This window comes from Diorhabda carinulata, chromosome 12 (genome assembly GCF_026250575.1).
Source record: "Diorhabda carinulata isolate Delta chromosome 12, icDioCari1.1, whole genome shotgun sequence".
Taxonomy (NCBI): Eukaryota; Metazoa; Arthropoda; class Insecta; order Coleoptera; family Chrysomelidae; genus Diorhabda; species Diorhabda carinulata.
The window spans coordinates 8,476,067-8,488,413 of record NC_079471.1 but is presented as its reverse complement, the minus strand read 5'-3'; the positions used below and the strand labels follow the sequence as shown (position 1 = coordinate 8,488,413).

Genomic DNA, 12,347 nt, shown 5'->3' with positions numbered 1-12,347 from the left:
TGGCCTATGAATTTTTTTGAACTGGCACCTTTTTCTCTGAATCGACTTTGTACTGAATGCTTTGAAGCTCAATCACCTTACATCAAAGTATAAATTCAGAAAAATATAAAAAATATATCAATATCTTTTCAACGAAAGCATCTAATGGTAAATACCTACCAACAAAGGTAAAATATTGAGTAAATATTTCACATAGGTAGTTATTTCATTACATATTACAATTTATGGTTACTTTAATAATGGGGTTAATGGGTGCATGTAGGAGTGATGAGTTATTATTCATTCGGTAATTTATGCAGTATAATTCACCTGGTGAATAATAATTTGCATTATACACTCGTGAGTAATATATTATTTATAGGTTTATGAGCTTGGTAGCAAGAACATTTCCATGCAGTAAAAAGCAAATACTAAAGAAAACAGTTGAATTTCAATTGACTGATTTTGATTTAGAAGAATTCAGTCAAGATCTTTGGAATGCAGAGGGTTTTGATAAGAAAGTTGAATTTTTTCTCATAATGAGATCTCTACTAATGCTGGGAGAAAAAAATGACGTTTCGGACAATGCCAAACGAGCGGTAAGTAAAAAAATAATAATATAATTGTGTGAAATTAAATCAATGGTAACAAAAAAATAAACAGTTTGGAAAATGGAAGGTAATTTCTAAACCAATTTTTTTATATAATCTTAATATGGCCAGGTTTACATCCTTTAATAATAACTACAGCTCTTAGTATAATAGTTCAATTTCCTTTTTTGCTTCTTAGAGTTATTTTAATTTGAGGTTAAGAAACTTTTCTCGACAGTTTTCCACATACATAAGAATATATGGAGAGCCAAAGATTTTTATTTCATATTTCATTTATTTGAAATTAACCTTCAATATTTAGTGATCCCTCCCCTGACCCCGATAACAGCTTCAAATTGCTTTTTTATGGATGGAATAAGTCTTTCATCTCGATTTTATCCGAAGCTATCCCATTCTTCAGTGAGCACCATTTTGAGGTCCTATTCAGTAGCTGATGCAGGATTTCTAACCCGAACTTTTTTCTCAATTTCATTCAATAAATGGTCGATAGGATTTAAGTCGACATCCTGTAAATACTGCTGTACGAAACCTGCAATATGTGGACGGGCATTGTCCTGCATTAAGCTTTCGCCGATAAAAACGAAGAGATCTCCTAAAAAACCGCACGTTTCAATAAAATTCAATTTGGTGTGTGCTTCCATTTATATGCCTCGTTTTTTTTATGCAACCCTGAGTTAATCTCTCTCCAAACCTTCTTCAGACTCGTTCTCTATTATCACTACTATGCAGACACACTCTGCTTTCGTCTAAGAAGTGAACGGATTCCCATTGTTCGTCAGACCAATTAACGTGCCCTTTGGCAAATCGTGGACGAGCTTCTCGATGAGCTGGGATTAATTTGGGCCAGTAGATGGCCTTTTTGGCTCAAGGTTAACTACCTTAAGTCTTCCTCTGACTGTCTCGCAACTCCTCGGGTTTGTCTGAGTTCTTGTTGGAGTATAGGCCTGATTTCTCGGCGATGCGCTGACAATGAAGCTGTCATCTATCTTGGATGTGCACCTTTTTTCCGCAATCGCGACTTCGATAAAAGTCACCAGTCTCTTAGTAACGATGATTAACTCTGGAAAATGCAGACTGGCTCATGTTTAGCGCACTGGCCATTTCTCGCTGACTCTGGTCTTGTCGCAATAGGGCCACTTGAGCAGCTTTATCACTTCTACCTTCTTTTCCAGTGCTTCTTCCATTGTTCTATAGCTGATACCACAAAAGGGTTTGGGTCCCATGATGGGCTTGTCTGCCTCCGCTTTAGCTAGTTTATCAATTATTTCATTTCCCTTTGCTCCAGTGTGTCCCGCAATCCATTGCAGGGTAATTCTTGCCTAGCTCGTTAAAAAGAGCTGATGAAAACGAGCCAAAAATGAACCTTCATTTGTATGAGTCCTGAGATTAGCCAATTCCAGAATGTAAACAGAAATGATTCAATATCCATATATTTTGATTAAATTGTTAAATTATTAAACAGTACTTTGGACAATTCTCGATATCATGACCAAGATCTACACAATTGGGATTCTCGGTTTGGACAGTTTATGAAAATCCTTCATAAATGTGTTAATAATTCACTAACAGTTTATTTTTAGATGAGTAAGGAAGAAACAATATGGCAAAATGAACTGAAAGATTTGATTTGGTTAGAATTGCAAGCGTACCATGCAGATAAGACACCCTTGGAAGAAGATGCTTATTTATGTCAAGCTAGAGAAACTGTAGAACCACTTTTGAATGATATTCGAAACTATAAATTTCGAAGACAACCTAAAAAGTAAGCATATGAAACAATCCATACAAAAATTAATATAAAAGCTGAATTAGCTGAATCATTGTTATCCCAAAAAATAGTTAATGAACACCAAACTATTAACCACATTTTAATTTAAAATAACATGCAAATATTTGTCGTTGTCCTATTAAAGTAAATTACTCTAGGTTAATAATTAGTTATCCAAATATAGTAAACAAACTCCTAAAGTTTGATCCTTTATTATTATAAGATTTTTTACCAAGGGCGTTTTTATGTCTCTAAATTAATTAACCCCTACCGAAAAAATGATTTTCTTCAGCGTTTATTCAACCAAAGTTTAAAAGATAAAACTCTTACAATTTTAAAACTCATAATAAACATTTTAAAAATCTTGAGAAGAATCAGTCTTCTGTAATAATTTACTACACAATTAATGCTTTCTTAGCTTTGGCTGGTCATCTTCTTTCGCGTTTCATGCCAATCGGAATAGCTCATGTCTCTGAAGGAGATTGGACATGCTTAAGCCAAATTGCCAGTCCAACGAGATGCTTGCCAATATAATCTTGTAGAAAATTTGACCAATTGCATGTGTCGTGTAACCAATTCTCTTTTTCTCGGGGCCTTATTACTTCTCACTAGCTAAAATGTTGCTCTTTGTATTCTTCAAAGGTCTCTCACGGTCTTTCATTATTTTTATCAATCCAAATCCAATTCAGCTGGAATTATTTCAATGTTAATCTTTATTGCCACCTGCTTTCACAGTTTTACCCATTGGTAACTTTCTGTCCATATCTTAATGGACACTGTTGGCAGTTGACCAAACCGTCCTTCAGTATTAATTTTGTATTCATTAGACCAGTACTTGACTATTTAAGAAGCAATTGCTAAGAACCGCGCCAGAAGATGATGCTCACGAAGTGTGTCACCATCTTATATTGTTTTATTGATAGCTTCTAGAGCATTCTTTGTAGAAGGAGTCCCCGGCGATGCGCCCAAATACCAGAAACGATTTAGTATGAGCCATTCGTTTTCAAAGTAGGTTATAAAATTATTTTCGGCTCTCGATATTCCCAATACGATTGGGAGTACGTGATTTCTATTGCATTCTTCTCGTGCTGATCCTGTTGAAACTAAATCTAGCTGATCTAGACCCAGAGGTTGATAAATATCTCCTGAATCTAAATTGGAATACATCGAGGTGACGGATAAATGGCAGCAGGGTGATTGCTGTCTAGAACGATTCCCCTAGGTTACCGAATCGTACCACACTGTATACAAACCGTACTCTGCTGTAATTAACTAACATACAATACCCCAAAATCAATACATTCATTGCATTCTCTTCTAAACCCAGCATCTTCATGTGTCCAGTGTCACTAAAAGTGTTAGTATTTGTAGATTATTCTTGCCTAGGGTGATACCTTCAACCGATCTTCTCTAGTTATAGTTTTTCTGTAGTATCTTTGCCCGTCTTAATCTATGTAGTTTATTCTCGTGACTGTCTACACCTTTTTCCGTGTTTTTTCTATTGTTTTGTAGCCGATTCCACAAAAGGTTTCAAGTCCTATGAAGGATTTATCTGTCCCTACTTTAGCAATTCTATCAGATATTTAGTTTCCCTCGACTCCAGTGTGTGTCGGAATCCATTGCAGGGTAACTCACTTCTTACCTAGCTCATTTAGCTGGTCCATCTTGTCTATCGGATAAGATGATTATTTTTCAAAGACATTTTTCAATTACATATATTTCTGATTGAAACATATTTGATGTTTTGATGCCGAAGCTCTCAGAGTGTTCGGTTCTGGGCCTGTACATTCCTATTCCATTTTTGTCTGCTAATTATCTCGCCGCTCCTGTTGGGAACCATTTAAAATCTGTTAACCATATATGTCTCTCATTTTATGCTCTATTAACGTATCGTCTCGGATTACCTAATTTCTGTCTTATATTAATGTGTCTGAGAAGAATCATTAATCTATTTAACTTGTACTTACTATTGTATTCATTAAGATTTATTGTAGACTGACGTCCTCAACGTCTTACTTAAGCGGTTCTATATGTCCCTTAGACACTTGAAAGTCCATTAACTTATCAAATTACTTACTCTTATTTTTGTATTGATGTGACTTTAACGACCATAAATATAATTAATTTTGTATACAATAGGATTAGAATTCCAATCCAACGAGAACAGTAGTCATATTATTGGAACCACTTTATTTATATTCTATATTAATAAGTAGTATTTACAAAGTTGTGAATCAAGTTATTTAACTTGCTGCCTTGGAGTTATCTTTATAACATTTCTCGTATGGTGTTTTGATCCCCTTTTGCTTCTACTGCTTAGTATTAAGGTAAATTTCTTCTCAAAGCTAAATTATTTCGGCATTCCATCCCTCGGTATATACCAGATTTGAACATTTTATGAGATTGGTTTTATTTATCTAAGCAAAATGTTTTTTTTTCTATTTACAATTTATTATTTGGTAATACTTTAAACTAATTTGTTATTTTATACAACTTTTGTATAATTATTGACTTAACTGAAGTGTTTTTATTCTACAAATAGATTACAAGTGAACACAATTCATTGACAAGATGATAAACAGAAATGTTGAGTGGAAAGCTTATTAGAATATTGATCTTGAGATTGTGAGATATTCAAATTTAAAGGCTTAACAGTTCTAGATAGTTTAATAAAGTGTACAGGGTGTTCCGGGTACTTAATGCAATAAATACGGGAGTGAGTGACGACGTGAAAATAGTGCTATGACATAAAAAAATTCTCATACGACTCCTCTTTTCAGAGTTATAGAAACTTGCGAAATCAGAACTTCGAACAATATGAATTTTTATTGAATGATTACTTTTGTCCATGTAGTATGTTTGACGGAATATATAATTCTACAGGGACAACCTGTACATACAGATTTTTAGATCGTTGTATATGCCAAGGAAACCGTTCGCATTCTGAATAAAATTATCATCAATTGTAATTATTTATTGAAAATACTCACAGGAGGTATTAAAACACAGTCAAACGTTTCTAATTGGATATTGTTGAACATCATTTTAATTACATGAGGAAAAAATTGAAATATGGAAAAATTTAGTTGGTTAGCCTACAACTTGTCAAATAAAAACTAAAAAACAACCATAATAAGTGTTCGAATGTGGCACCTTGCACTTCTACACACTTCTGGAGTCTACGGAGGATATTTATTTGACCTTGGAAGAGCATTCCAAGATTCTTCCCTATAGCTTCACAATGGAAGTTTATTCTATCAATCATTTTGTTCCTTGTGTTTACCGATGTAAGGTATTCCCAAAAAAATGAGTCCATTGTATTTCATTCAGGGGAAAGTGGTGGCCATACAAATGGAACTCCCCGACCAATACACCTATTAGAAAAAATGTTATTTAGATGATTTTTGACATCATGTAGGAAGTGGGGAGCGGCTCCATCATGCATGAACCACATGTCTCGGCGAATATCATATAACATTGGTGGGAAATCATTTTGCAGAAATTTTAAGCATCGCTGACCAAATTTAAATAATACCGTGATACCAAGTTATCGGAAAAGGCTTTAGTATTTGTTGATTTATATAAAAAAGACATATCTATCTCGTTTGCCAAGGAAATTCTCAGTTTTCGATCCGATTTTAGACACGAAATAAAAACGACATCTTCAGTAAGAGGACTTGCTGATTTATTAATCATAGAGAATCATTTTATTTCTTTTCTGAATTTTGGCCCACTGAAATTGATAAAAACTTATTTAAGAAATTATATGGGACAAGGAAGGTTACGCAACTTAGCTATTGTATCCATTGAACATTCCATAACGTGAAATTTGTACTTTAATGATGTCATTAACACTTTCTATGGACAAAAATCCTGAAAAAAGGAATTTTAATAATAAATATTTTGTAGTAAAATAAAAATTGTGATTTCAGTTGAGTCCGCTCTTTAAACTTTAAAGTTACTAGAAAATCAATAATTATAACAGCGTTTCATATACCTCCTTTATGTAGTGATTTATTATGAAATAAAAAAAAAACTTTATCGTTGATTCTTTATATTGCGAGGGAAAGGACCCCACACTCTTAATTTGCCACAGGCCTTGAACGGTATTGTTCGCCACTGTACATACAGTATGATGTACACATCAGTTCCTAAAAATCCAACTTTATAAAGAAATTTCAGTTTTTACTCATCTTCAGCTTGGAGAAATACAAACATTTTTATACATTTACATTATCCCAACAATCAAGGTATGATATATTTTTACTTTAGTTCAAAGTTTAAAAAAACTCCATCGAGAGTCATTGTCTGATTTTTTTCTTCCATATTTTCTATTTAAATACGCATTATAATTTGCTGTGCCTGCCCTTTGCTGTAGTGGACATTGTATAAAATCTCTATTTAGGTCTCAATCATTTGTCTTTGTTTTAGATATACAAGCCAAAGTAGTGACAGCGGTGTGGAAGAAGAATGTATAGGTTGTGGATCTCTTTGGTGTGGATCATGTATGGAAGCCCAAAATGATGCTCTGAAAGATATTGAAAAATTATTAAAGAGATTAGAAGACGCTGAAAGATTATTTCCTTCATCAAATTCTTTTGCAGAATTGTATCCTTTATACAGGTAAATTTGTAGTGATTTTTATAGTTTTTTTGACATTACATTATTAAAGATAATATTTGACATTGGACAACATTACACCCGTTTGGAGCCAAATTGTTATGTTCGACGACATCTGGCATCTATTAATTAAGAAGAAGGAAAAACGTTGGGCGCCAATCGTGACATATTATCGTACACGATATAAATAAAAAAAATTAATGAAAGGAGTTATAATATCTGTATTGTTCAAAATTTTTTATTTTTCCTTATTATAAAATATATACCTATTATCTATCAACAAAGTAGCAATACTTGAAACGTAATATAAAGAACACTCTTTCTCTCCGTGTGTTTTATAACAGTGTGTGAAACTTATAAAAATATTTTGATTACTTAACCTAAACAGTTGTGTTGATTCAAAGATAATGTGTGAGCTGGGACATTGTCTTGATAAAACAACACTTTCTTCTTAGCCAAAAACGACCGTTTTTGCTTGATTTCTTCACTCAAACGTTGCAATCTTCTTCAGGCGTCATCCCCATTTAATGAAGGTTTGCGACAATTTCGGCATACTTATTTGATATTGATATTTTGATGACGTAGGGGCAGTTTTACCCAGAGTAGAATCTAGTATCAGCTTTTATGTTGGTTGGGCTAATGCCTTTCAAATAAAAGCATTGTATCACAAAACAATTTTGTTGACTTTTACAAATTCACTGAAAACGTTCACTATTAAGGGCTGCCAAACAAATACTAAACAACGTGGCGTCTTCAAAGTTGAAACATATGTTGTATAGATAGTGTAAGACAGTAGTATTCGCCATTTCTAGGTCAGTTTTCTTTATTCACTTTCCGTTTGAATTTTTCGGTAACTACTTATACAGTTTTTCTTATTTATTTTTGTTAACTAACTACAACTTTCTTTTTACTCGCCTTTTAAAGTTTTTTTGTCACTCTTTTTAATTATGTTCTTTTATGATGTCCGTTTTTTTGTCATATACTGGAAGTACACTCTTGTAATTTCTTCTTTTTTCATATATTATTATATACAAAATTGACAACGTAAGATTCAACATTAGTTAATAAGTTATATATGATTATGTTATTTTAAAAGTTAATGTTAATTCTTCCATCTTTATAATTAATTCTATGTACATACATCATCTTTATTTAACATTAGTACAATGTTTCTCACTCTATAAATTTTGCTGAAATAATGTTCCAATTACATAAAGAATTATTTTGGTTTTAGTATGCTACCTTATATTTCATTACAATATTTTATCTAAACCAAATTAATATTGGACGAAAATATATATGGAATATAATTTAATTCTTTGCTTATTTGGTTCTATGTGGTTTCGCCAATTGAGCAACAAAAACTAATATTTTTATCGCCTACAATTATTTTTATAGAAAATAAAATTAAAAAGTAATACCCATGCAAATTAATTGAACCATAATCCGTTCATAATGATAAATATCGATTAATCCAATAAAATCTCATGTATTAATTTTTTCTGGAAATCATATTATCAAACAGAGCTTCGAAAAAATAGCTTATGACGTGAATTGAGTAATTTAATTAGCGGAAAGTGTTGCGACCATAGCATAGGACTTTATGTATTTAATATTAAAAATCGACATGCATTATAGATTATCAAATAAATTAAGCGTGTTTGCGTGGGTTTAATAAAGAGTTGGTTAAGCTAATTGGCTATAAAATGAGCCCGTGCAAGTGGCAAATCTAAATTTGAAATTTGTGTTGTAGATACCCTAAGAAGAATTAATAAAAGTAAAGGTTAAGTTTTCAGAATCTGTGATTTTCTGAAGCTGTTAGTCATCACAAGGAAATGGACATTTCCTATTTATTGATAGCGCTATCAATATTGAAAATTAGCAAAATATTTCAAAAAAGGAATTATTTCCTTCCATTGATAGGGATTTATATGACACAGCCTGCTATAAAGCGAAAGCCTTAATATATCATGGTTGCAGGAAATGAATATTTCTGTTTTAAAGTATCCTTAGTAATCCTATTTACGATCTCCTATCCAGACTATTTGGGATCATATGAAAAAGTACTTTTGAACTACAACAATTCATACAATGCCTGGATTCAGGGTTAGAATTCAGAAATGTTGTGATTACTTTCAGCCAGATTATTGTCAAACATTAATAGACGATTAATTGGCAGAACTACTGAATCAGTTAAGCTTGATTGTATTTGTTAAATAAATTCTAATTAATAAGTGTGAAATGTACTCATATTATATCTACCCAGGGGAAGATTGTTGATACTTTTGCCCTTCCTAGTATGTAATTTCGAATGGTGTTGCAGGTTGAGGACTCAAAATCCAACTACTAGATATAAAAGCATGCAAACATTGTAACCTAAAGTACTTTTATTTAAAAGGCAATGATGCAAATGTGGTTTCAGTCCATGTACATTCGGCGTATCCATGCAGTCGATTTTAGAATTTATTGTGAGTTATGCATTCGCAATAACCATAAAAAAGGCTCAATACAAATCGTCAATTGTTGATGCATTGGTAATAGAATAGAATATTTTTTGATCTGCCAAATATATGTCACTTGCTCCAGTTTTGAATTACCAAAAAATCTTAAAGAAAAACTATTATTTTTTATCCTCAAGCATTTTTCCAACAAAATGTATTTATTTCTTTTGCATAGTAGTTTATAGTAGTACTTATTTTAAAAATAATTGAAATTATTGATTATAGTTTTAGGAATTTTTCGAATTGGTTTGTTATTTTACGTTCTTATTTTTCAACTTTTCAACCGTTCATATTTTTTTGTATTCTTATTATTAAATCTTTTTTTTTTCTGGTTTGTTATATTGAGGTTAGTTAGTGCCGTTTAATTTTTCTGTATCAAACAAGTGGTACTAGAATATGATTCCCATTTCTATTACAGATCTCCAGAAATTGTTGGAAAAGTCAATGTAATGTGTCAGTGGTACAATATCACGAAACAGCAGAGACTGAAATTAAATATTTTAGGAAGGTTGATGGTTCTTCTAGAATCCAAACAGTCAGATTGGCCTTGCTTTGATGTAGAAGATGATTCAGGTAAATTGGGCTTCGGTACATTTTGTTCCTGAAAGAGTAACATTAAAATAAGCTGAGCTGGATATTTTTATATGAGAGTTTTCCGAAAACTCGGTTTCAGTTTAAACTATCATTTTCATGAAAAACTTTGTTTTTTATCATATTTCTCGATTCCAGAATATATTTCAATATAACAATTTGAAACATCTTATTGTCACAGAGCTCCAGTTTTCACTTGATTATTTTTTTTTAATTTGACAGGTAAAAAATTAATTGCCCAAACAAGGTCTGAAAATTTTCCAAAAAGACTATGCGACGTGCTGAAAAATTACACCCGCATTGTAACTCATTCTATGTTCAACGAAAATAAAATTTTTTCTCAACGTTACTTGATCATATACTAAAAAATCAGGGAGGGCTTTATTGGGAGAATCGATAAAAAAAATTTCTTTGGTGTCAACATTTATCTGCGTGATGGGTATACTTTAGAATATCTGGAATTTCAGCATTTAATTCTTGTCGATTAAATCGTAAATTCTCTTAATATTTAGCATAGAAATAGATTGTGTGAATTGCTATTGGAAAAAAGTGCGTTGTACAATTTTTGAGATATCAGATTTTTTTAAAATTTCCAAAATTTAGAACATAATTTTGATGTTTTTTACCTCCTTCTCATTGTTATCAATTATTTGGATCTGAAAAAACAATTTAAAATTTTTGAATTGAAATACTCCTTAGGATTGTTTTTCAGTAAGTTTCCATTTAACTCATTGTTTACTTTATATCTTACTGAACAGATAGGACTCAATTCCATACTTTTCAAAATAAATACTTGAGAAATAGTTGAATTATTTTGTGTCGAGCTATTGACAATATTAATTCCTATCAAATTTTTCTCGATACTCCATAGGATTGTTTTTCCATAAGTTTCCATTTTAACATTTAACTCATTGTTTAATTCATGTTTCATTGAATAGATAGGAGTCACAAAATATAAATAAATGTAAGCTGGCTGGTAATGTGTAGATTTTATTTGAAACGTTAACTATAATCATAAATCAAGTAAAATTGTCGAAAGCTTGAATTTCTTAAAACAATTATTATTCTACTCTATTACTCAAATACCCATTCGATTATATTTAAATGTGCCTAATCAAATCACAAATTATATGTTATGGAACTTAATGACTACATAAAAGACTTTTCTTTTGTAGTTTTGAATTATTACTGATATATTCAAAAAAAAAAACGTAACGATAAGTATTACCAATTAAAGAAATATGATTTTAATTTGCTCATTAGACCAATTATCGTCAATTGTTTTGTTTTTTTGTTATTTTAGAAAATCCATCCGATAGTAATAACAGCACTTCTTCTACGGGAAGTGGCAATAGCGAATTTTTTTCTTCCTGGGATCACTACAACATTACCCCTTTCGCATATGTTCTTACTCACAAAGATGCCAAGTTTTCTCCCTTCAGAAGATACATAGAAAATATTTTAAAAACAAAAGCTTTGGACAAGGGATTGAACTTTTTAGAAAAATTGCACAATCGTATTTTACAGAAAACTAAGAAGACACTGGAATTGCCAAAAGACCAGAGCCTTTTTGAAAGAGTTACCAATTTGAGTGAAGACGAATTGTGTAGGTCAGTATATAATAAACTCTATCAATAAATCGGGAATCAATTCGATTTTTCATTCGTAATTAGATGGGAATTTTGGGAATTGTCAAAGTTGTATTTTTGAAGGTACGGCTGCTGGAGTCCCGAATATAAAGAATTGGGTTTACCTTCTTATCGTGGAATGTACATTTTTCTCGCGACGATACCCTTGGAAGTTTTTAATGAATATCTTTTATTGAGATTAGAGCAAAAACCAACAAATCCTTCAGCTTTAAGTATACGACAATTGATGAGAGAATTAAAACTCGGACTAAAAAAGGCATTACGGGAGAGAGGTAAATAAAAGCATTTTACTAATTCTATATGATTTTTTTTTGTAACTGAGAAACAAATAACATTATTAATCTCTTAGTTATATAGTTGAAACTTTTCATTTCTATTTTCTATGATTTTATATAACGTTTAGCAAATAATAAATGATCCTCAAAATTATAATCTCGTCTTTATCTATGATGCTCTATGATTCTATAGTCTGCTCAAAATGACCTTCCTCAACAATCGATCTCCGTAACAATCTGTTCCTTGAAGCACCAACCTGTAATCCACATAGTTTGGAGATCATTTTGCGACATAGTCGTCTTCCTCGTTTTGTACCCTTCAACATTCAGAACTTTATTTGGTATTTGGAAGA

General features: G+C 31.7%; 1 protein-coding gene across 1 annotated transcript in view; it reads left to right on the top strand.

Annotated features, from left to right (window-relative positions):
* The window catches only part of LOC130899990 (mitogen-activated protein kinase kinase kinase 4), a 45,644-nt gene that overhangs the window by 15,487 nt on the left and 17,810 nt on the right, over positions 1–12,347 (top strand). The window contains exons 4-9 of the mRNA XM_057810267.1: positions 362–578; positions 2,171–2,352; positions 6,790–6,981; positions 9,898–10,052; positions 11,374–11,680; positions 11,783–11,991. Coding sequence (XP_057666250.1) covers positions 362–578; positions 2,171–2,352; positions 6,790–6,981; positions 9,898–10,052; positions 11,374–11,680; positions 11,783–11,991 — 1,262 coding nt within the window. The remainder of the gene's footprint in view (positions 1–361; positions 579–2,170; positions 2,353–6,789; positions 6,982–9,897; positions 10,053–11,373; positions 11,681–11,782; positions 11,992–12,347) is intronic.